Source organism: Hippoglossus stenolepis, chromosome 13 (genome assembly GCF_022539355.2).
Source record: "Hippoglossus stenolepis isolate QCI-W04-F060 chromosome 13, HSTE1.2, whole genome shotgun sequence".
Lineage (NCBI taxonomy): Eukaryota > Metazoa > Chordata > Actinopteri > Pleuronectiformes > Pleuronectidae > Hippoglossus > Hippoglossus stenolepis.
The window spans coordinates 8,189,973-8,215,611 of NC_061495.1; the positions used below are offsets into that span (position 1 = coordinate 8,189,973).

Genomic DNA, 25,639 nt, shown 5'->3' on the forward strand with positions numbered 1-25,639 from the left:
AGGGCCCATTCTGGGGTAATGAAAACAACAATTCGTACAATTACATGAAACACACTAGTGAAAACAACACAAGGATTATTTTATATTCAGTTTCGGCCAAAAGATCCCTTTAACCTAAATCTTACACACTGAACCTTTAAGCTGAGGAGAAAATACACAACTCCAGTGTCTACTTGCTTTCGTTAGGATAGTGAGTCAGCCCTCATAACGTGTACTTAAAGTGTGATGCTCACAAGGCATTATAAGCACAGCCGTGTACTATAATATATTATCAAAAACATGTGTTAAGTCAGAAGTAATACACAATGCAGAAGCAAAGAGGTCTCTGTCCACTGGTGGGGAAAGAAAAAATGGTAAATATACCAACCATTCTAATCATAGTGATGATGTCAATGTCATTTTACCGCATTGTGACTTTTCTGAAATCGTGATAAAGATATGAACGCATGCAGTGTGCTTATATTGCACTTGGGTGTTTATCATGCACTTTAAGTCCGTATACATTTAAGATTTGATGCATTACAAACTAATCAGCCAAAATATTAACAGTTACGTGATTTCAAACTTATTTTTGTAGTGTAATTTCTTTTCCATGGTTACCTATTAAAATACAGTGTCTGTAATTGCTGAGATATGTAATGTAACTTCCATCTCATGCAATGAGTATGCAGTCTTTAAAGTTTTAATTAACCCAAATTATGTGACTTTGTTTTGTTTTAGAGAATTCGTCACTTTACTGATATTCATGAATCTAGTTGTCTAAGATTTTTTCAAACTGTTTTTCACCTCCTTTTTTAAATTATGCAATGCTTTCTTGAACTAGCAGATGTGTAACATGTTAGTTTCATGTCTTAAGCATCTCAAATTGAGGTATTTGCACAGATAATCTTAAAAATATTTACTAGTTATTTTCATGTTTGACTATTTGTCATATCTCAAGAAAAGAGTCGGTTATGTGAGACCATGCTGTGTAATAGCCTTAACAGGGTTAGGACGGAGCAAAAAAACATTGGTTGTGAATGTTTTTTGTGACCCGATAGTTGATCACCAACAACACATAATATTAGAAAGTCAAGTGCCAAACCTTGAACTGTTGCTTTGATCTAGATGAATATAAGAACAAGAATAATAAATGATTAATCTTTTACTGAAACTGTGTTTGATATCCATCAATTATCTATCACACTTATCTTTTGAGGGGTGGGGAGCTGGAGCTAATCCCAGCATGTACTGATGATTAATACTATTTGATAATTATTATTATTTAATCATTGATAGGTTTCATGATTACTCTCCTGGGGGTGCGGTGTTTCTTTTTACTAACACCTTTTTGCTTTAAGTGTAATAGATGCAGAAATATAATCCTCAAATCAGGTTCACTTTGAATAGTGCTAATGATATTGGGTGGTGGGGCTGGGGGCATCAATCTGGAATTAAAAATGTGTCTGGATTGACTATAAATGTTCTGAATTAGAACATACTATAAGAATTACAATGGTACAAATTACTACTTGTTTAGTATTTTATTGCTACTCTGTTTTCTTTTTGTTCTTTTTCTAAATGATAGTGTCTCTGAAAAAGTAATGAAATAAAAGCATAAGAAATGAAGAATAAAGACAAACAAGTCAGTGTGCGTTAGCTGTGCTGCCAGGTACTTACTATAGACAGGTGACACAGCTCTGTTTTCTCAACACTAATCCACAGTATGAACAGCCAGCATTAACCCAAATAACCAGACAGGACGAATATGTCTGCCCATCTGCATTCTGAACACACCAAACCAAGTTAAAATGTGTGCATCTTTTTTGTGGCCAGTATCCACAATGTAATGTGAACGGTTTAGCTGTGAAATTAAAGGGATGGTTTTGTTGTAGTGACTGGTTGGTGTCTTATGCTGTTAATTCCAAATGCCATATGTTATCAGCCATCACACCAGACTGCTCTCGCAGGAGGCCCCAGAGGGTTTTTACCCGAACAACACGATACTGTTCTCACAGCTGTGGTCTCCAAGACAACTTCAGCTGCAACTATGCATATGCACCAGCAGAGGGCTAAAGAGGGCTAAAGTTACATCAAGCAAACATGCAGCTACTCAAGGACTGACACGTCTTAAGTGACACTGTTGTGCAAGGTTGTACAGATTCAGCAGAAAGGAATTTATTTAAAATAAAACAGAACTTTTCACATGCAAAGTTAAGACAAATATACACTATGCGCTGACAGTAAAACCCCAAGTGCAATTAAAGTGTGATTTAAGTTATTTAAGTGTGTTAGAATCATTTTTAATCACACTGCTGAAGCAGAACAAGATTAGATAAGATAGGAGATAAGATAGGAGATAAGATAAGAGATAAGATAAGATAATCCTTTATTAGTCCCTCAATGGGGAAATTTGCAATATTTCAGCAGCAAGAATCAAAAATAGTAAGCAATTATAAGTAACATGCAATACTTAAGTGTAAGGAAATATAAAAAATATAGGAAAATATGAATTGAATAAAAACTAATATATACAGTGTAAAATCAAACTGCCAGAGGTTATAAATGACTAGTTGCTTTTAAATGATGTTTGAATCCAGATGACATTATATTAGCTGGCTTCTTGCCTTTGATATCTATGTTTTTATTATTTTCATATATTTGTATATACATTATATATTTTCATTTATTTTACTCAACCACTTTGTAACGGCTTCTTTGAAAAGTGCAAAAATAAATAATAATGAGGAGGAGGAGGAGAATTTATAATAAAGTCAGTGAATATCGGTGTATTAAACTGCAAACTGTTACCTGAGGATAACATACAGTTCATTTCTGCACAAGGGAAACTTTGCAATACAAAAATAAAAGTTGACTATGAAATAATTCTCTATAAATGAAATACCACCCCATGTGAACTGATGTAGAATAACAGGAGTAATTGGGATAATATTCTTTCAACAATACTTATATTTGTTGTTCTTGGATCAAAGACAAATTAAAAATGACAGGTTGTTTTATTTGTGTGAGAATGAATGAAGGGGCCGGACCGGATGTGGAGCGCACTACCTTCAGATGGGCTTCGAGGAAATGTGGGGCTTTAACCGACAAACAATAGCGGTCTCGCAAATCGCATCACCTCAAGTCGTTTTTATTGCGTTTGAGGAAGCGGACGAAGTGAGAAGAGCTCAGTAGCAGAGTCGCTTTACTCCGCCGAAGAACGGAAAGCTGCGGGAAAACCCACCGGAAGAAACACAAATCCACCGACTCCTGCGCGAATACGTTTCAGGTGAGCCCACAGCACCGTTACTGACACTGACCGCTAACGCTAGCTGGCTAACTAGCTTAGCATGACGTTAGCAAGCGCCTCCGGGTCGGTTAGGTGTTTACTGTATGTGTATATGAGGGGAACGCGGTTGTTGTTAGCTAGTGAACACTCCGGCTAACCGACTTTATCCTCCTCCGGGAATATAAATGTGACTTTAACCGCAGCGGGCTAGCTAAGTTAGCACGCTGCCCGTGCACCATTAGCAGGTGGCCCCGTCCTTCCAGACCTGCTCGGCGGAGTTGCTCAGTAACACCGGGTCTAGGCTGGTGTCAGTGAGCGGTATCTGGTGCCAGTGAGCGGTATCTGGTGCACCGTCGCCGGCAGCAGTGGTTCGACAGGCTGGGTCGTGTTATTTCCCCAGGGTTTGAGGTGTAAAGCGCAGTTTGCTGGCAACTTTTGACTTCAGCACGCTCGCTAGCTTATTATGACATGTGTCAAGAGATAAGCGCAGTCACTGGACGTGCTGGGGCTGTGTGGTGATATGGAGCCATGGAGCCATGCCCGCACTGATTGCATGTTAATATCCACTGAGTGTTTGACATGAACTGAAACACTACACTCTGGGCTGTGCTGGAGTTGATGCTGGGTTCATTTAAAAAAAAAAAAACTACTTTTACGCTGCGAGACCCCTTTGCGCCGCTGTACGTCGTGTGCGCCAGCTGGCTCCGTGTTGACCTGCGTCGTACCACTTACACACTCACACACACACACACACACACTCACAAAGTCGCCTGACGTAAGGTTACTGGAGTTCATTCAAGTCTGCGGCTCAGAGCCAGCACTAACATTAGGCTTGCAACTCAGTTTAACCCAGAAAGGCGAAGGAGAGCTAGACACAGGCAAGTGCCATACCCTGATCATTCCCGTGTTAATGGTTTTTAATGTCGATCATTGTAATGCTGAGACTGGTGGTGCTCTGGGAAGGAGGCAAGTAGTGGTCTTACAAAACCAATATTGGTCGTTAAAGAGGAAACTGCAGAATGCCTGAGGTTTGCACACAGGTAGGACTGCTGCGTTACTGGGCTTTACTAAGAGTTCATCAGTCAGCCAGTTGTCTCAATTGCAGTCTTTAATTTTCTTTTTTAATCACGACTAATTGACTGTCTAATGTTTTCAGAATTAGTGAAATTAATTTACTGTAAGTACAAACCCAGTGTCTGCTGCAGTTTCCCCTCAGGAATAAGCCATGTCAGTATTGTTTTATTGCAGTTTTTGCAGGAGGGTTCAAACTACATTGCACTACTGCACAGTAACAATACAAACAAATCATTTCTCAGTAAGACATGCACGTGTGGCATTGGTGGCCAAATTCCATGCTGACGTTTTTTTGGGGGGGTAATCTTTCCCTCCTCTTGATGAGGGTCAAGGTTAGAGAAGCCTGAACCTTATTAAGCCCTATTGTGATTTGTGAATATGGGCTATACCATTTGGTTCAAAGCATTTTCCTCAAATCTTCGCAGGTGGTATATCTGAGCCATACATTTCATACAAATACAGGGTTGGTGTAAAGTCCAGTGACGTGTCTGTTTACACGTGGTGAACTATTGAACTCTTATCTTTCCATCAAGCCAAAGTATGGCCCTCTAGGACTTTGAGACATACAGAGATTCAGAGATATGCTTATATCTGAGCAGTTCCATCATTCACTTTAATCCCTCACCAGGGACATATTGTTTTATGAGCTTCTCAAGCATTTTGTGACAATCTGGTTAATTTCATAGTAACTTTGACATTTCATGTTCAACATAGAGGTTTAACAGGTAGTTTCACCTTTTTACTTCCTACTTTTAGGCCTCTACCTTTCCAAGCCAAGTGCAATCTGCCAGACTGCACATTTTCTAGGCCAAACCTAGTGCGACAGGTACCAGACTAGTTGTACATTTGGCTACAGTGATCATCAGGAAGGAGAGTTATCAAGATTAACAAATAAAGTTTGTGACACAGCAACAAAATACCAGTAAGTTTATAACAAATTAGGTGAAGGGGTGCGTATGCTCTCTCTCTCTCCTTCTCCCCCCCCCCCTCCTCTTTGCATTTCTTCACTTTTCAACAATAGATCATCATTACAATAATTGATGGCTGTAATAAAAGGCAAACTCAGAATAGATGGCGTTGGCAGTATCCGCAATGGTGAGCTCACTCACATACACGTGAGCTGCAGCAGTTCAGTGTGGTAGCTGTCATACACAGGTCCGTCAACTTTCTGCTTGTTCTATCATGGCTGCTCAAGTTGACCGTTCTCGGCAGGACATCAGTGCTTCTGAAGGACTATCCGCCACATGTGGTCCTCAATTTCAAATCCCATTCTTCAAAATTATTTTGAACAACTACATTTTTTCATCTTTGGAGAGTGGGATATTATTGCAACACATTACTTTGACATCACAGTGAGACAATCAGTTTATCTATTTACTATCTTTTTTATCTTATCTGCCAAAACTAGTATTTAACCACTTAAATCTCTTCTGGTGTTGCATCATATTTCATAGCTTCCTGACCTTTTGTAGGCTTGTTCATGGGGCTGGTCGATATGTCAAGATAAAAAAAAAGAAAGAAAGAAAATCGTATCAGTCAATATCAATAATTATCACGATATATTTCACATTTCTATTTCTCTAAATAATGTTTTAAAGACTGATTTTTGTACCTGAGTAAAGGCTGTGGTTTAAAACTTCTTTATGAGCAGAGAATCACAAACATTTGATAAATGTTAAACATTTTACAAATATGAGGTAGGTCAATGTTCTTTACCTCCCCACTGTGCTTACACAATGCACTGTGCTTTGAAACATGAATGACCTTCGTTGTCCAGCTATCACAATGTATTTTTATCTCTTTGCATATTTGCCTTTAATGTCCACTGGCACGCCCTCGGGTCTGTACTCTAACCTTTGACCTATTTGCTGGACAGTTTATTTCTGCATCTCTCTGCCGCCTTGTGTGAGCCTCATTTGACATTATCTCTTTGCATGAATCCAAAGGCTTTTGTCTACTTGCCCACCAGCTCCATTTATCATCTTTGTGTGACTGAGTAATGTAGATATGTCGTGAACGATATTCAGTACCTAAGGTTCTCGCAGTGGGAGTGAGGATAGTGGATCTCTGATTTCCAGGCATTGCGTTAGTTCATCCCTTATTATACTTGGCCAACGAGATTCAAAGCACAGCTTGGAAGTGGCTGTTTCAAGGAAACTACTGACTCTCTGTCTAAGGTCATCCTGCCTGTCTATTGATTTGTGTTACCAACAGTTCATAGTTATCCAATAGATCCTTTAGTGTCTCCATTAGTAACTCAACCTCCTCCTCAGCTCCTATCTCCTGTGGTGTCCCTCAAGGTTTCACACTTGGTCCAATCCTCTCTTCCATCTACCTGCTTCCACTAGACCACATTAAGTTACTTTAATCGGATCACAGAATCTTATTAGTGACATTTCTCATCATCTTGGTCATTTGGCATCCTCAGTTAAATGAAAACACTTTTATTCTTTAGCCTTTCAATGTGCCTAAATTGTTGTGTTGTGTAGTATTATGATTGTAGTTATTATTGTTATCACTGCTTTTCTGTTACCACTTTTTTTTAAAAAGCACTTTGGATCAACAAAAATGTGTTTTAAAGTACCATGTAAATAAAGTTGAAGTGGGCCAATGGCAAGATGAGGCATGAAATTCACCACTATGATTGGGCCCCTTTTAGCGTGATGGATACCATTAGCGTAACAGAAGCCAATCTGCTAACTCTACCTTGTTCGGCAGAGCCCAGCCTTCTTATTGGTTAATGTTAATGAAAAGTGACACATCCAGGGTGCCCATGGCCGCCTAATAAGCACTAATCTGATCCATTGGATTAGAGGATGGGAATGCATGTAAGACACCGCTTATGTGCGAGACACTGCTCATGTGTGTCTCCCTCCTTCGAGAAGTGAGCCATCTTTCAGTCTATCTGGCGTTCATTAGTACGCTCTCAGAAGAACCCCCGGTGACATTCAGGAGTTTTTGACATTTTCTTTTTTGCACTTGCGCTCAATGTAGAGCCACTGTTATTGGTCATTTTCTGGGTGATTGGAAATATTTTTGGTCGTCAGTGAACGACCCAGCAAGATCTGGGATCTGGCTGTGTTCTTGCTGTCATCATCATAATCTCTCTTTCCTTCTGTGGGATTATCATGGCTATGAGGCAGGACAGCCTGTGAATATCCACTGCTCTCTGCAGGCCCTTCTTTATGTTTTTATTCTGGCTTTGATTTGGGAGGATACCAGTAGCCAAAATGCTGAACCAGAGTGCTGTGATGATCTTTACTGGGATCTGTGGGGCATTGGTTCTCATGGCAATGGCCTACTATGTCTACTGGTAAGTTAAACACGAGAGAGATGGTTCGTCTTGTGGTCACAGCAGATGAGGATGGCTCATACTGGATTAATTAGAACTTGTAAAAGAGATAGAAGTCAGGTAATTACTAAAGGGCATAACTCAGCCCTTCACTGTGCAGAGCAGAAGTTGCAAATAATACTCAATATGTAGAATTAAAACAACAAGGTCCTGCTACCTGCCAAGATGTGGTGAAACTTTTTCAACATTTAGCTGGCATCTGTTAATGTAGATTTCAACAGCCTTTTCTCATACAAGAGAGTCCTTGCAACCCATGTTTATTTGTTGGCACAGAAGCTGTGTTCAGGTGTGTTCCGGTTAAGGAAAGTACAAGCAGCTGTCCTTCCTTAAGCAGCTTTAACCCAGGCAGCGTCTCTAATCTTTCCTTCAGGCTGTGTGGGGCCACAAGTGGATGTCCACAGACTCTTTTGACTGTCAAACTCAATGTTTGTTGCACTGGACGACTTCTATCACAAACCAAGTGTATGTTTTTTCTGGACTCCCTGTATTTTAATGCAAAGACATTTGTGGTCTTTACTAGAGAAATACCTCTGGTATGGTTAAACAACCACACTGCAGTAAATGTTGATTCGATTGGTTGGTGAGAGGATGTGATGACGTCATGGTGTTTTAAGCCTTGTTTTGGTTATTATTGGGACCTTAGTGTTAGCATTTTATTAAAATATTTTTTTTCCGCAGACTCTTAACACTGAACTACTAACCCACATAGCTGAAATAGAACACTGATCCAATCAGTTATATTTGTGCTATTATTTTTATATATATATATTTAAATGTTTCTATTTTTCTTTGGATGTTTCTAGCTTTTTTTATGGATATTTTTTATTTTAATAACTGACGTCAGTTATTATCAGGCAGAGACAAGAGAACTCTGAATTTCATTGCATTGATAACTTGTTTATTTCTGCATATGACATTAATGTCTTTGAACCTTTGACGCTTTGAACCTTGAACCTATGCAGCAACGCATAATAAAGGTCAACAGGCTGTGTAAAAGAGGCCACGAAGTGCTTGTTGTCACAGCAAATGATGGTTATGGAACTTCTCTATTAAGCTTCACTATTGCTACAAGGTACATGTGCAACAGTCTAACTCTCCACCACCTGGACTCCCACTAGGAACAAAGGTCAAATCTCACACATTATGCAGAGACAGCGACAATGACTTGCCTGATAATCAGAAACACCAGCATGCGTAACAGTATTTTAACACATCTTGTCCAAACTCCACATAATTAGAAACATTTGTATGTTTGTTGGCTCAAGAAAACCAACTGACATTCTGTGGATGTTCATGTATGACTTTTATCCCTTCACATTCAGGCCAATTAGTTTTTTCTATTATTGCGTAGCAGTGTTAGTAGAAGGATTGGTGACACAGGATAAGACTTGTTGCAGACAACAAATTGGCCGCGTGTCAACTATGTCTCAAAATTACATTACTACATTCTTAGGTTATTTGGTTTGCTTAATTTGTTAAATGAAAGGTAGGTTGTTAAAGGCATACAAACCAATAAAAGTTCATGTAAACATATTGCGGTTACTTGGAAAATTACTTGTAATTTGGATTGTGAGTTTCCAGTTGGTTGATAATGTTGGGTAGATAAAGCACCTTCTTCAACTGTTCATATAGTTATATGTGAAGGATGGCAACCGGATATCTGCTCTTGTACGAAACATGTTAGACAATTGTTTGTTTTTATAGATGAACTTGTGAAAAAAAATTAGATAATATATAAAGAAACCAGACAGCCGTCAACCCGAAAATCGCCCTGTACACAATACAGTGTCTGTGGCGGAAGACTGACATGAGTGCCGCACAGGGACATATTGTCACTGTCTCTCCCTTGTTGTACAGATTGCAGCCTGCTGTAAAAAGCAAACACCAGAAGGCCTCTTTTTTATTCTGATTTGCTGACACAGTTATAGCAGTGAATGCAGGTGACTGTCCATATGTTGTTGGTGCTCGTACTGCACAGTTAATCTGGTTACAATCGGGAGCAAGAGCGTTTAGCATCCACAGTGAATTGGGTCATTAAGTCCAATATTAATGCACTGCTATTAAATCCGGAATGTGGAGCTTTTACATGTAAATGAACGTCTGCTTCATTTCCAAACCGATGATAAATCCTGCCTTTGACAGGTATGTTTTCTTGCGCTACCAGAAGGGGGAGACAGAAGTTACCCCCTGCAGGTTTCAATTTTATGTTTTGGTGAATCGAATCAAGTGCTCCTTGTCCACAGATGAAATGTCTCATAACAGATTAAAAAAAGAAGGTTAACATCAACCAACGTTCTCCACACAGATCTGAAGAAACAACATATCAGGAAGATTAGAAACTTTTTTAATCGTCACTTCAAACAAAAAGATTTGACATTTCAGTTGCTACTCTTATGACGACAGTGGTTAAACAAGCAGAGCTGCTTTGTTGGCCATATGTCATGTAATGTGAGATGTTCTTGAGAAAAGTGAGCACCTGGGCTTTTTGATAAATCATTAACTGTTATCTGGAGCAGTTGCCAACTTTTTACCCACACTATCTCTGCTTATTCATCGTCCGCCTGTCCCAGCATGCTTTGCTCAAACACCCTAAACTGGTCTCTAGTCTGACGAATGCAGTCACATCCTTACAAAGGGACCATTAAATATTTCCAGATCATCTGTTCCATGAACCTGAAGCTCCAATAAGGAAACTCCCACAGGCCCAGACAGAACTGTAAAACTCCACACTGGTACCATTACAATCACTGGCCGCATGTAGTGCAGTGCCCTGCATCTTAGACTGCAACAATTCACCACATTTTCCAGATCAATTAATCCGTTAATGACATTTGAGATGTTGTAATGAACAAATGCACACAGAAGCTGAACTATGCAGAAATTGTGTTTACTCTGCATCTTGTAAAATTCCTTTTTATAATCTAGTAAAATGCAATTAGCTCTAACAAATCTACAACAGTGCTAAACTAATGGATTTTAGGCACCTCTTTAGCCATTAAAATATGCTCTTAGAAATCCTGTCACAGCAATTACCTTTTGGATTCATGTTGACTTTCCACCCACACTGAGAATGATGGAGGATATTTCGGTTCTCCTGGGTCATTATCTAACAAAGTTCAAACTGGCTGAGCAAACAAGCACAGCATACATTATTAAAATCACTGTAATGACACTGAAATGTTGCTTTATTTTTGGTTTTATGTCACTTTGGCTCCTGATAACTCAACCTCTGTTCTGCTTCTATCACAGGACAGTAATATTGGCCGACGGACCGTGTAAACGCGGCTTGTAAAAGGATCCCACCGTGGTAAGAGACACTGAGATGTATTTTAATTTCTGAGAACTTTTTCATCTGCAGAATAATTATTTTCACCCTCATGCTCTTTCGTTCTCTGTCTCCCACTGATGATGTCCTCGTTGCTGTGCTCTCTCTCTCAGGTTGGTCGTAGTGTATAGAGAGGAGCCTACTCCACCCTCCAGGCTCCTCAGCCATGGCTCTTCTGGACTACCTGAAGAGCCTGTTTATCCTGCAGTTGCTGATGGGCTTTGTGTTTGTGGTGAGCGGCCTCATCATAAACTTCATCCAGCTCTGCACCTGCATCCTCTGGCCCATCAACAAACAGCTCTACCGCAGAATCAACTGCCGGCTCTCCTACTCACTCTGGAGTCGTGAGTAGATGATACCTATTCTGTTGTAAAATATAGTTTTATATTTTGGATAACATAAAGAAGGAAAGAGGCACCATGCAGTCTATTCACACTTGACTTGGCCACCTGTCAAATGTACCTAGCTTTGAGTGAGATAAACATTAGTCCTCTGCAGCTTCATCCTCCACAATGTCACCAGGCTCCAACTGACGTCATCTGTCTGCCATATTGATACTGGCCAGACAGTGTACTGTGGGTTTATCAGAGCTTTTTTGCCACAAATGGCTTCCTGAATGGGTTAATGAGAGCTGCCGAGGCTCAGCTACACATTACTATAGCACCAAAATAATAATCTAAAAAAAGCTGAAACACTAATTCAGCTTGCTGATAATTATCTGAGGATATTATGATATAGATCACTGTGTTATAATTCAACAAAACTGGTAGACATATACTGTAAGAAAAATGCTTTGGTTCAGTAATTTTAGTGTAGTTCTTATTTTAGTTTTTTCTTTTAGTTGCCAAGTGTTTTCTTGTACCTGCTGAATGCACATGAAGTCTTGTGCTGTGTGCAGAGCTGGTGATGCTGCTGGAATGGTGGTCAGGCACAGATTGCACCCTATACACCGAACAGGCTACGGTGGACATGTTTGGCAAAGAGCATGCCATCATCATCCTCAACCACAACTTTGAAATCGACTTCCTCTGTGGCTGGACCATGTGTGAAAGATATGGCATCTTAGGGGTTAGTATAGTAACATAGTATGACTCAGAGTTTCAAACACACATCTTTGCACAACTTTTTTGCCATATGCCGCTCTTGATGACTTCAATCCATTTTGTGAGAGATCCATGCTTTTGTAATAAAAACCTAAACCTGTCCTTTGTCTCTAGAGTTCAAAAGTGCTGGCCAAACACGAGCTGCTGAAGGTTCCTCTGATTGGCTGGACCTGGTACTTCCTAGAAATAGTCTTCTGCAAAAGAAAGTGGGAGGAGGACAAACATACTGTCTTCAAGGGACTGAGCAGACTCAAAGATTATCCTGAATATATGTGGGTAAGTACACACACATGTAGTGGATCTGTCTTCTGACGTGTGTAAGAGTTTAAGCAGCACTTTGGATTTCTTTTTTTTTTTTTTTCTCTTTTCTTTTCAAGCTCCCACACAACCTTTTGCATGAATACCATATCAGTGAACTCTAGCTCAGTTGCTCAATAAAGTTTCAGAAATATCCTCTGGGTATAGACTTCTTATGAAGAAACAGACATGTAGCTGCCTGAGCACAACATTTCAGTGAAGTGCAGATATGAGTCTTTCCATTTACAAATCTAAAAGCACTATGTGGATAAAGTGGGGTCTGACAGTAAGTCAAGTCATATTTATTTACATAGCAAATTAAAAACCAGAGTTGAGCCAACGTCTTGAGTGAAGTTCGTCAAGTTCAGTTGGACTCATGAATCCCCTGATTAGATTCTGTGGTCAAAGGTCACGGTGACCTCATTTACCAGTGAACATGATGTATCACCAGCACCCATAGGGAATCTAATTAAACCTGGCACCAACGTTCACTTGGACACAAGGATAAACTGATTACAATTTGGAGGTCAAGGGTCAAGGGGACCTCACAAAACCCTTTATTCCCCTCATGAACATGTTATCTTTAGAAAGCCAAGAGAGAATCCTCTCCAGTTTGGCAAAAAATGCTCACGTAGACAAGGATTGTGCTCAAAAGTCAAGGTCACAGTAGCCTCACAAAAAGGGTTTTGGGCCTCTTGAACATAATAGTCTGCCAGTAGGGAATCGCTTCACATTTTGACCAGATGTCACTTGGACTTGGTATGGAGGTATACAACCTCAGGATGGTAATTTGAGGTTTCCTATAAACAAGTTTGACTAATCTGACTGACTGCTATTGTTCTCAAATCTCAGCTGTTCTTATAGGGAACACAGTGTTATTAATACCAATAGAAACAATAGCTAAAAGTACACAGATAAGATCAGAGTTGTGATAAACTGTCAGTGGTTGAGTTTTCACAGAGAAGATATATTCTTCCCTTTCTAAATGCAAGGATATTCAGTCACTGTCCTTTTGACCCAGTTTTTTTTATACATACATTGATCTTGGCAATGCACAGATATCATGTTCTGTGTGTGTGCACCAGCTGTGTTTGAAATGCATCAACGGTAGGGAGCGGGTTTATTGTTTTTTTCTGTTAAACTTCATGAACTGGACTTTCCACAGAGCACAGTGTGAGGGAGCTTTCATCCTGCTTGGTGATGCAAAGCAGATCTTTTCTCTTGAAATAACAAGTGTTTTACATTCAAACGTGGTGAGGACAGCACTCACTGGTCGTTGTAGGTCATTGCTGAAGGTGTGAAGCACCTTGTGTTACAGATATTCAGAATAACTCCACCGGTTCGCCAGCTGAGATTAGGCTGATCAGCAGTTGATCTAATTACCTCTTAAGTTGAGCATCCGGCAACTGCTAATGACATAGTTTGTTTTGTGGTCAGATAAACCAAGTCAACAGCCTTTGGTTGAGCTGAGTCGGTCCCATACTATTACCTGGGATGTGAGATGGGGTCATTCAGTTCACCTCACAGATCTTAATGACATTTCTTGTACTGATTTGGTCAAATAAGACATTTCATGTGTCCCAGACCCTAACCAAGGGAGAAACAGGCTAACCAAGTTTAAACTTTTTAGGCGACTCTGTGACTTTGACTAGCGATACCAAATGGTTATGAGTGATTGTATAAGTTTAAGTTGAATTGCAAAAACCTCTGTTTTGAAATTCGCCATGTTCACCAAAGTTGCTTTATAATGTCATGAAGACCTACAAAAAGACTTGTCGTGGCTGAGATGTCATTACTTATCTGAAGTAATTCTGTAATTAAACCAAGCAGAAGAAGGGTAGTGGATGGGACAAGAGAAAGGAGGTCACCTTAAGTCTGCATGTGTGTCTCTGTGTGTGTGTGTGTGTGTGTGTGTGTGTATAACACCTCTCTCCTACCTTCACAGTTTCTTCTGTATTGCGAGGGAACCCGTTTTACAGAGAAGAAACACCAAATCAGTATGGAGATTGCAGAGAGCAAAGGTCTCCCCAAGCTCAAATACCATCTACTACCCCGAACCAAAGGATTTACCACAACACTGCAGTGTCTTAAGGGCACAGGTACTTTATAGAAATATACACACACACACACACAGTTCATCCTGTTTAAAACACATGTTTTTGGTTCTTAATGTGATTTTTGTTTTTCTTCACTTTCTTACAGTAACTGCTGTGTACGACGTGACTCTCAACTTCAAAGATAACCAAACCCCCACTCTCCTGGGCATTGTCAACGGCAAGCAATACAAATCTGACCTGAGTGTGAGGTGAGTGTCACCTTCGCCCTCCATTTACCTCAGAATGACCTGTTATTGTAACGATGATGCATCACACTGCCAGCTGTGCCGAGTCTCTTCGAGTGGAAGATGATGAATGTAGTTTAAATCTCGCGACCTCCCTCCAATCACATTTTCGTCCTATAACATTGAAACAGACAGTGAGTGTGCTTGGGATGTTGGCAGGCTTCCCAGCGTGTTTATGGTTTCAGAACAGTAACTCTAATGGGCAGAGCACGCCTACTGAGTGTAGAACAGGTCAGGAGATGGAAATAGATTAGGAGGGCTCCTGCTGAACATGCCTGGAAAGGCATGTCTTTATTCTAGATAGCAAAACTGAATGAGAAAAAATATTAGTTTTTTACTCCATTTAAAACGAGGGAGAGAACATTTTTAGTTTTGCGGAAACATAGAATAGACCGGAGTCAGTTGCAGCAGCAGATCTATGATGCAGAGAAATAAGTTATTGTTAGTAGAGTCCTCTAGTGGTGAGACACTGCCATAACAGAATGATATTCGTCACGTTGGCTAGGATTTTTTTTTTTACACTGCACATGTCTGTAATCGGGGAAAACGAGCGTTAACCATGCGTGTCAGGGACAGGGTGACACAAAAAACTCGGTTTGGACACAAAAAACACAATGCCTGTCTGATTCGGGTTGGACTTAGTTACAGAAAGATACGGGATTGGGAGAAGTGGTGATAAAAAACCTGTTTCATGTTTGGAGGTCAAATGGTTTGTAATAATATCCATATCTGTGTTGTTGTGTTTGCTTGAGTTTGTGTTCTCCCAGGATTTAGGTGGTTGCTTGTTGACGGTGCTCTAAACATAAATGACCTCCACCCAGTGTGTCGTACTTTGTATTTGTCTCGGTTGTTCTTTATGCGCACATTTCTAACTGTCATTGCTAAAATTTTAATGAGGCTGAAACCAAATGTGATTCAGATCTACAGTGTATAGTTATTTACTCTTTCCCATCCAGACGGTTCCCTGTGGAGGAAATACCAGATGATGAGAAGGAGTGTGCCAATTGGCTGCACAAGCTCTACCAGGAGAAGGTAAAACGGACATTTAAGACTTAATATAGGATTAAAATGACAAAGAATGCACTAAAATGATGTAGCAGCGATTCCAGGCTCAAGTCCTTATTGTGCTCAACAGAAGAAAGCGGCACAATCAAGCCACAGTTAAAGCCACATGTTCATAAACAAACATCAGAGAAGTTATGCACATTCTCTTGAGTTGTAAAATGTTACTGAGTTAAAACAAGTGGTTTTTGAATAATATGTAAACACACAAGCCCAGAAGTCCCTCCCAATACTATCCATTAAACTTGTTTTATCATTTATTAGTCTGAACAGTGACTGTATGTGCATATTTAAATATGGTTACTGTTTTTCATGTCATGCATGATTACTTAATGTTTTTCTTCTCTGACGCAGGATGCCTTACAGGAACACTACAGCAAGGAAGGCAAGTTCCCCGGACCCACAATAATCCCACCTCGTCGACTATGGACGCTGCTGAACTTCCTGTTTTGGGCCACCCTGCTGCTGTCGCCCCTCATCAATTTTGCTTGTGGAGTGGTCGTCAGCGGTTCCCCCCTCCTCATCATTGGCTTCATCTTATTCCTCATCATAGGTAACACATGTATGGTATATCTTCCACATGAAGATCGAGACTGTGGCTCTTTACCTGGAAAAAGAAAAGTTAAATTCAAGGTTTTGAATTTATGTTTTATTTAACATTTCATCTTCTCTCCTTGTTCACTCCACCTCTTTTTTTGTCTTTTCTCTCTCCCCAGCTTCCATAGCTATCCGACGCCTCATCGGGGTTACGGAGGTGAAGAAAACAGGCTCCAGTTATGGAAACCAGGAGGCCAAGAAACAAAACTAAAGTGCGTCACCCCCTTAACCCCAAACACCTCCCACCCCCCTCCTCCCGTGTACGGCCGTCTCTGTGTGGCCGTCCCGCGGTGTCTCACCCCTACCCAACTACTTTCTCCTCCTACCGTCGAGTCTGTTGGTAGGTCGCGGAGGAGAAAACAAAATAGAGACCAGAGTTAGAAATTTGAATAGCACCTGAGTGAGAGAGAAAGAGCATGGAAGGTCTGGGGGGGTGGGTCAAACTCTCTGGTGTAACACAAAACAAAATGGAGGGGGAGACACAGCATCGTACCCTGCTGCATCTTTCTTAATCCAGCTCGTCCCCATCCCGGCCACATTAAAATCCTGTTTAACACCCAAGGTCGAGCTCCTAACCTGTCACATGGACAGCCAGTCCGCCCATCGTCTGCTCTTGCACTACCTACCTCCAAATCCAGTCATGGTCATCAGCCAAACAGGGTGTTGGGGTGTGCTCAGAACACAGAACACAAATGAATCCACATTTTTTCATCTCAACCATCCAGGGGCAGTGTGTCACTGCAACATCTGTGACATGCAGGATGTCTCCCTTGGTTTTTTCACCGAGTGGAAGTGGGAACCAGTAACCTCGGGCCCATCCTGGTCCCCCTAAAGGGTTGATTCACCCAAATCACAAAATACATACCCTATTTCAACTTTCACATATCTAGCAATGCAGATAGTTCTGGTTTTTATACAGGCAAAGTCTGCGATTTCCACTATCATGCTGAAAAATGGAGGTGACTAAAAGTATGTTCATGATGTTCAAATCGTTGTTGAAGTATATTTGACAAAGGTAAGAGCAGAACACTTTCTTGGATAATAATTGATAGTTTTCATTGGAAACTATGTTTTTAAATGTAAAGAAAAGTGAATTCATTATCTGATTATCCAAGTACTTTGGCAGATAGTTTCTGTGAAGAGACATTTCACTTGAGTTTTTCAAATATGATTTGATTTCATTTAAGCACCGTTGGTCACATTCAGTTTGCCTTTTTTTGTATCAGGGCAGGAGCAGAAGACTCAGAGCATGGAACTCAAAACTATATAAATTCCACATCATCTCCAGGGCTGAAGTGGGAAAAATATCAATTTTTTATTTGAATCTTGTGATGTTGGTGAATCAACCCGTTAACTTCCTGGTGTGAAAACCTACCATCGGTTACAGTGGTCATGTGCAGCCCGCAGCACCAACACCCACACATTCATTCACTCCTATTTTCATTTGATTTACACAGACAGAAATCTGCATACATGTTATCATTCATCTTCTTAACATGCTGTGATCAGCTGTCCCTGAAAGCTTGCTCGTCATTCACCCAGAATTCCCAGTCTGAACACTGAGGCACTTCAACCTACTACTAGCACTCTGATGCCTGTTAAAATGCAGCTCACGCCGCTCTGGTTGATGTGACTGATCTGCTGCTGAGTGGCGGTTGATTCCAGAGAAAGGTCACGGACTGTCTCCATGAAGCCTCGCAGCTGTTAGCACATTATTTAGCTTTCCTGATATAGAACTGATATTTTAACCTTTGCCTTAAATCAAGCTTGCTCAGGCGAGGGATTTGCTTATTTGCCGGCCCCTTTAAAACAGCACCCGCCTCTTCCCTCTGTTATGTTTGAAATACCAACCCTCTCTCCCTGCCATTACCGCAGTGCATGGGGGGGAAGTGCATTCATTTGGTTAAAAAATGAATGAATAATTGAGAACCACTGTTAGTCTTTTAAAGTGGAGAGTGAGGAAGGTGTTGGGTTTGTTTAAGGCTGCACTCCGTGTGCAACTTTGTTTCTCTGGATATCAGCACAGCGACACCTGGTCATTGCTGCTGCACTTACATTTCTACACATTTTAGAATCGCTCATCCCAGAGTTGGTTGTTTTTAACTCTAACATACAACATGCGCTACATTTCCTGGTCCTCAAATTTAAACAATGGTAGCAAAACACGAGGGGATATTCTGTGTCCTGCTCTCTCTCCTCCCCTCCGCCCTGCTGTGCCACATGTAGTATCTCGCATTTCTCTTTTCAGTTTCTGTTTTTCCCCGTCACTCGTCAGCAGCGATATGTTGTGTCCTTTCTGTAGAGCTCTCTCAACCCAGACAGACTTCATGCAAAGCCTTAATAGACAGTGCTGCTTAGTTTTTTTTTGTGTGAAAATGTAGAAGCTAACTGAGCCCCTGTTGTAGTGAAGGATCAACATGTGAAAAATGTCCTCAGTATAGTAAGCAAGTTTCTGGGATTAGCTGTCAAGTGACTTGTTCTTAAGTTTTAAGATAACGAAATAACGAGAACTGAGAATGGATAAAGTAACGTTCGTAATTTAACAACTTTTTTGTACACAAAGATACTTGGAGTTGCTTTTACCTCAAATTCTTGTGAAAAGCTTTAGGATCTTAGCCAATTTTTCTTTTTCTTTGAAGAAATCTCCACAAATGTGCAGCATCAAATGCAAATGCACTTCAGTCCATCCTGTCATTCAAACTCATTTTCAACAGCAGTTCAAACCAGTAGAAAAGTTTTTGCTTTGGATGTTTTTTTTTTACAGTGCACTTAAAGTATTTAGAGTCCTTCACTTTTTTAACTTGGCAGCTTTATGCTAAAATCATTGAAATGTTTCCACCAGGACAAGGACACAAATTTTAGAATTTTTTTTCCTGCAAATTTATTGAAAAAGAGAAACTGAAATATCACATTGACATAAATTTTGCGGACACGTTTCTATGTCACTTAAATTTTGGCTCAGATGTTTCTACAACTTGAATTCACATGCGGTAAACTCCACTGATTTGGTCTCGCACAAACCAAGTTATGAGGTCAAAGGAACTTCTCTGGGTGGAGGGAAAGCTGAGGAAGATCCTGAGTGCTCAGGACCTCAGACTGTACCTTAGGTTTGTCTTCCTTCAGGACAATGACCCCAAACTGACAGACGAGACGAAACAGGTGTGACTTAGGGACGATTCTGTTAATCTGCTTGAGAGAGACATGCAGAGTTCTGACATGAAGATGTGTGGACAGACCTGAAAATGGCCGTGCACTGACAGTCCCCATCCAACCTGACAGAGATGGAGAGGTGTGAATAACCCAGAAGACTTGAGGCTCTGATCGCTGCCAAAGATGCAATTGTAGGAACTACAACTTCTAAATACTTTCTAAATGTGATATTTCAGTTTTCCTTCTTTAATACATTTGCAAAACTTCCTTAACTCTGTTTTTCACTTTGTCATTATGGAATATTGATTGTAGGGGGATCTGAGGAAACATGATTTAAATGTTTTTAGCTTCAAGCTGTAACATAATGTGAAAAAGTTGAAGGTGTCGAATTGTGACGCTTTACTTTTCTTTTTTTCTTTTCTGATTTTTCTCCTGGAATCAATTAACATTAGAAATTGACTATGATTTTTAAATTCAAAGATATTTCTGTTAGTGGCTCCTCTTGTGGCAGTTTTTCTGTTTTCTAAGGCGGTTTTTATGTTTTCTTCAAACAAAAACACTTAAACATTAAAGGATTTCATCACTAAGCAACACTTACTCTTGACTTCTTTGGATTTGTGAGTTTCTCTGTTTGCACTGCAGTTAAAGTGAGAGGAAAGTAGGTTTTCCACCCTCCATGTTTTATCTTCATCCTCAGCAGCCATTTTCACAGAGACATACTGGCATCCTCCTCCTCCTCGTGATCATGACACAGCCATAACCTTCCATTAAGACACTGTAAAGTCACTAATGTTGTGATGCTATGTAGAAACTAAACTGAAAATATGTACATAAGTTAAATGATGAATGTCACATTCACTTTTAGAACTTGTAGAGTTGTATGTAGCAGTTGTTTTGCAGTAGACCCGAATGAGACAAACCAACAGGACATGTCGGATCCACTCACAGAAATGTGACGGCATAAACATGTACATAATGTAAATGATGCCGTGACATTCAGTTTCAGAAACGGCCGAGATGCTCTTCTGTTATTTTGCAATAGCGCTTTCGAATGACACGGCCGTGCATTCAGGCTACAACCAAATGTAAACCAGTGTTGAAAAGCTACAGAGCGAGAGTCAAACGGAGCCGGCCTCACGGGAGCAGTTTACAAAGTCATCTGCAGAGGTTGTTCTACTCATCGCTGTCTCACCTGTCAGGTCTGGAGCTGTGAATACCTTCAGCGATGCCTCTAATTAAAATGAGAAGGCTGTAGTCACAGACGATGCTCACCGGGCATTTTTCACTGACTTTGTAATTAATCATGGTTTCTTACTGTAGTCATTACTTTTTGCATGATGTGCATCATTGCACAGTCACTGAATCAAGTTAATTCTGACTCAGGGACTCTTTTAAAGACTGGCAATGCAACAGCTGTGGCATTAACTGAATTTGAATCTGAATAAAAGGCTTTCTGAGGAAGCTCAAAGACTGTGGCTCTTTTGTCAACATGTATGTGTATATATATATATATACATACATACATACATACATAGCTATGTACAAATAGCTTGACTTGAAGTTCATGAAAACTTTTAAGACAACTTTAAACATTCATAATGAAATAAGCAACAATTAAGTTAAGTTTCTAAAATAAGAGTTTAACTGATGTAATTTTGAGCCAAGAACTTTCTATGTCCCTTCTTCCAGTTTGTTCACCCTCAAAATCACATATTGGCTTCAAATATAAATTTATTGTACAATTGAAAATGAATAGTAAATTATTGTGAATAGTTTTGATAAGAAATTAATAATATACATGTAGAATTTAGGTTTGCCTACAAAAATATGTACAAAGATATGACATTACAGAACTGTAATTCAACTCATCAATGAAAACTGATAGAAATCAGTCTACAAATCTCCTAATAAATCCATAAATGATAATGAATTAAGCGCAGTAACAAGGATTTACTCCAAGTAGTTGGTACTCACTGACTTTTTTTGACCTGGCACGGTCGAGGCTCAACGACTAGAATGTGAATAGTTCACTGAAGCATCAACACACACAGCTATTAAATGGAATATGTTCAGTATTGTTTCTCATAGGAAGAAGAGGACACAACAAAAAGTGACACTCAGATGTTTCAGTAAAACAACAAACACACACGTCTGCTTATAACCGAGCATGATCGTTTATTTTGTTCTTAGGGGCCTTATGGACATTTTTCCCTCTTCACACTAGTGAGAAGAACACAGAGAAGAAATGTACCTTCATGTCTTCCTTATTTCTTTATGGTCACATCAGCTGCCACAGAGGCAGGGAGTGGACAGTAGAGGGAGCTGTTGAGCTGTTAGATGACAGTGATATTCAGCAGGTACTGAGAGGGTGGTCTGTGGAGGGCTGCTTGGTAACACACAGGTTCCTTCCTGGAGAGGAGTGGACACAGACTCCAGCTCTAACCCACACGTGTTTGTGCAGAAGATGAGGACACAGAGGTGTTGTGGGAAATGTGAAAGACTGGAGTCTCCAGAACAAGAGAGAGGGGAAAAGAAACGGGTAGAAACCAAATGATTGTGCAGGCGGTTAAAAGTGCCCTCTCACAGCTTATGTCCACTGCCCTTTATGTGGATAAAACTCTGCTATTGTATAGATAAATAAAGCTTCTCTAAACCCTTTTGAAAGAGAATTGTGAGATGGGAACGTCTAAATCCTAAATAATCTTCGGCTACACTCTGACCTGGATTATCTAACCGCTGAAAATGTGATGAAACCTCGCTCACTCTTGTGTAAGAAATAAAAATTCACAAACATCAAGTTACCAGCTTGTCTCAGAGGGAAGATAACACATTTGTTATGTAGTTTCTTAAACAGGACAGCCTTTGACTCTGCTGCCTATGACAGTAGGTGTTTAGTTTAACCAGGCTTAGAGGTAATGATGTCTGATCTACTGTTTAGCCAGTAGCCAGTCAGATTTAGCCTCAGCGTCCTCTCTGGTTTGGCTTTTAACGTTTATGCGATTAAAAGGTCGAAACACCTGACACCTGACCCCTGACAGAAATTAAATATGATGGTTACACAACTGCTCCTCTCTCTCTCTCTCTCTCTCCCCCCCCATCTCTCTTCTCTCCCCTTTTTGCCAACCGCCTCTCCTCTCTTCCCCATTTCCCTCCGCTCACCCCAACCAGTGGAGGCAGATGTCTGCCCACACTGAGTCTGGTTCTGTTGGAGGTTTCTTCCTGTTAATGAGGGAGTTTTTTCTGCCTTAATATGTTATGATTTGACCTTTAAAATTGAACTCAATTGAAAACCCATTTATTTTTATTTATTCCTTTTTTTTTGCCATAGATTTTGAGAAGCACTTTGTAACCTTGTCTAGATAAGTGACATACAAATAAAGTTATTATTAAAAGATCATATGACTCATGATGTGTGAGTGACAGCAGGTATACAACACTGACACTGACTGGTCTCTGTCCTCACTCGTCCATCTCATGTACCTGAATGTTGTGAGTCCATCTCCAGATGCAGAATTAAACTTACAGAAAGACCAGAGTTGACTCTCAAGTCAACAGAAATTGTAGCTACAATTATTATTGAAGTGACAACTGTTTGTGTGAGAAATATTGTTTTCTAAATTTTTTTTTTTTTAAACCCAGAGAATCTCCTTTGATTCCTTATTCCTCAAATTCTGATTGAGAACATGTCATTTTAGAAACAGCTAGATAAGTCATTCTTGGGGATAAAGTCTTTACTGCATCCATCATCACAGCTCATTAGGGGGCAGTGTCGTATCCACGTAAACAGTCACTGTGTTGTTGTCCACTTGAGACACTCCCATTGAGTTGTTGTATGTTGAGGAAGATTGAGAATATTATTGAAATGAAAACAAAAGTGGAACAAATTTGATTTAAAGGCTCTGAACACATGACCTGAGTGCTGACTTTTCATTTTTCCTCCCTGTCTCCAAAAACTTCTCACCCATCCAAGAAAAGAAGAGGAGTGTTAATCAAGGTCGCCACTCAAACCATGCCGACCAAAAACTAAAATAACAAACTATTTATATTCATATTAAGGCACAAACATATATAAGAATATAATGTTGAATCATATTTCTTTTTATAAAAATATTTTAGAGAATCCCGTGATGTGATGTTAATGTTTGAGAGATACAGTATTAGATTGTATGATGTAGAAACTGTAACATGTCCACTACATGTAACATAACCAACTAAAAGGATAAAAACTGTAATAAACTTAATAATAATAATAATCTTATTATTATTATTATTATAGTAACAACAATAATCATAGTAAACATTAACAATAGACATTATTTATTTATATAGCATCTTTTAAAACACAGTTAAGCAATTTGAAGATATCACAGCAATAAAGCAAAGATACAGATTTTTTTTTTTACAGATGAGACAAGATAAAATAAAACATTATTAAATTATTAAAATAGACAGTAAGATGAGCACTAGGAGAAAGCTAACTTTAAAAGGTGTCTTTAAGAGAGATTTAAAGAGGACGAGACAGATCTGCTCACGGAGAACTAACCTTAGTTAGACTCTGAATAAACATTACAGAATTACATCTGTTGCATTACTTCCTCCTGACGAAGATTAATCTGTTTCGTTTCTTTTCCATGAAAAAAACAAAAAGTAAATCAGATAAAAGGTCATTTTCTTCCACCATGAATTAATAACAGAATTCTATTTCGTATTTTGGTCAGTTTGAATCCGTATATTAGAGGATTCATGAGCGGAGGAATGAGGAGAAATTCTATAGCGATGAAGTTTTGAAGGCCCTGAGGCAAATCTGTGGAGCCAAACCGCATGTACATCAAATCAAAAACTATCACAACAAGGAACGTGATCATAGAAATCAAATGGGGCAGACACGTCTGCATGAACTTTCTACTGTCGTCTTTGGACCTCACGCAAGTTCTAATAAGATGCATGTACGTCCAAATGATGAAAACTCCATGAAAGCAATAGATTAAAATTATAAAAGATGCAACTGCCTCGTTTGAAAATGTGTCGGCTTCAGAGCAGGCGAGTTTAACGATGACCCAGTTCACACAAAAGAGTTTCTGTAAGTTATTGCCACACAGCTTCAGTCTGGACGTTAGCCCGACATTGATGGAGAAAACACAGAAAGGTGTGAGCCAGGAGAAACACACCAGCTGAGAGAGCCTCCTCTTGGACATCAGAGAGTGATAGTGCAGCGGTCGACATATAGCCAGGTACCTGTCATAGGCCATAACTGCTAGATTGGACAACTCACAGCAGGCAAACGAGTACATGACAAAAGCCTGGAGGAGACATCCTGCATAGGAGATTTCCTGAACAGGCGACAGCAGATCTAGAAGAAATTTAGGGTAGAAACCTGTGGTCCCGTAAAGTCCATTAAAACAAAAACTGCACAACAAGATGTACATCGGTTCATGCAGGTCTTCATCTGAGATAATGATGGCGATGAGAGAGATGTTGAAAAACAGAATCATACAGTAATACAGTAAAGTGAGTGAGAAGAGCGTTATTCTGTAATTAAATGACTCGTTGAAACCGACCAGAATGAAATTTCTAACGATAGAAACATTTTCCATGATCAGATAAAATAATCATCACACCTCTCTCTTCAGACTCTACAATTCCTGTGTCGTATCATCCGTGGTTGAAGTGGTTGAAGAGGGTTGAAGTGTGATGTGGTCACATCCCTTAAAAAGTCTCGACCTCCCTCTACACCTTCTATTAATAACAGCTTCGGCAACAACAACAAAACTAATGGGAATTAAAAAAAGTTTTTTGTTGAGCAAGTGTAGAAGTGAACAAAACACAAAGCTAGTTTGACAACATGAGATAAGATAAGATAAGATAAGATAAGATAAGATAAGATAAGATAAGATGAGGCTTTATTAGTCCCACAGTGAGGAAAGTTGCAATTGAATAAAATTAATTAAAGTTAAAGTCAAATAAGTTGTGTTTTCATTCAGTCTTACTCATGAAACACATTGTGTGTAACAGTGAGGTATATTAATTAAGATTTATTTTAAATGCAGCATTTCAATACTGATCAGTGGAA

At 39.7% G+C, this 25,639-nt stretch overlaps 2 protein-coding genes across 4 annotated transcripts; one reads left to right on the plus strand and one right to left on the minus strand.

The window, feature by feature from the left end:
- Positions 1-3,035: 3,035 nt before the first annotated feature.
- agpat3 (1-acylglycerol-3-phosphate O-acyltransferase 3) lies at positions 3,036-20,162 on the plus strand. 3 transcript variants are annotated; one of them, XM_035174091.2, is made up of 10 exons: positions 3,036-3,268; positions 10,944-11,001; positions 11,133-11,363; positions 11,918-12,087; positions 12,237-12,398; positions 14,365-14,518; positions 14,622-14,724; positions 15,717-15,792; positions 16,177-16,375; positions 16,539-20,162. In XM_035174091.2, exons 3-10 carry the CDS (start codon positions 11,186-11,188, stop codon positions 16,628-16,630), a joined length of 1,134 nt encoding a protein of 377 aa, XP_035029982.2. In that variant the 5' UTR covers positions 3,036-3,268; positions 10,944-11,001; positions 11,133-11,185; the 3' UTR covers positions 16,631-20,162. The 3 variants fall into 3 exon arrangements, with proteins under 3 accessions (XP_035029982.2, XP_035029984.2, XP_035029983.2); XM_035174093.2 differs by lacking the exon at positions 3,036-3,268 and adding an exon at positions 4,123-4,146; XM_035174092.2 differs by lacking the exon at positions 3,036-3,268 and adding an exon at positions 7,190-7,655.
- Positions 19,453-25,163, minus strand: LOC118120153 (olfactory receptor 6B2-like). Its single transcript, XM_035174891.2, has 4 exons — positions 24,262-25,163; positions 21,931-22,076; positions 19,678-19,691; positions 19,453-19,557 (listed from the first exon to the last, which is right to left on the minus strand). The coding sequence occupies exons 1-4, from the start codon at positions 25,161-25,163 to the stop codon at positions 19,453-19,455; spliced, it is 1,167 nt and encodes a 388-aa protein (XP_035030782.2).
- Positions 25,164-25,639: the final 476 nt, after the last annotated feature.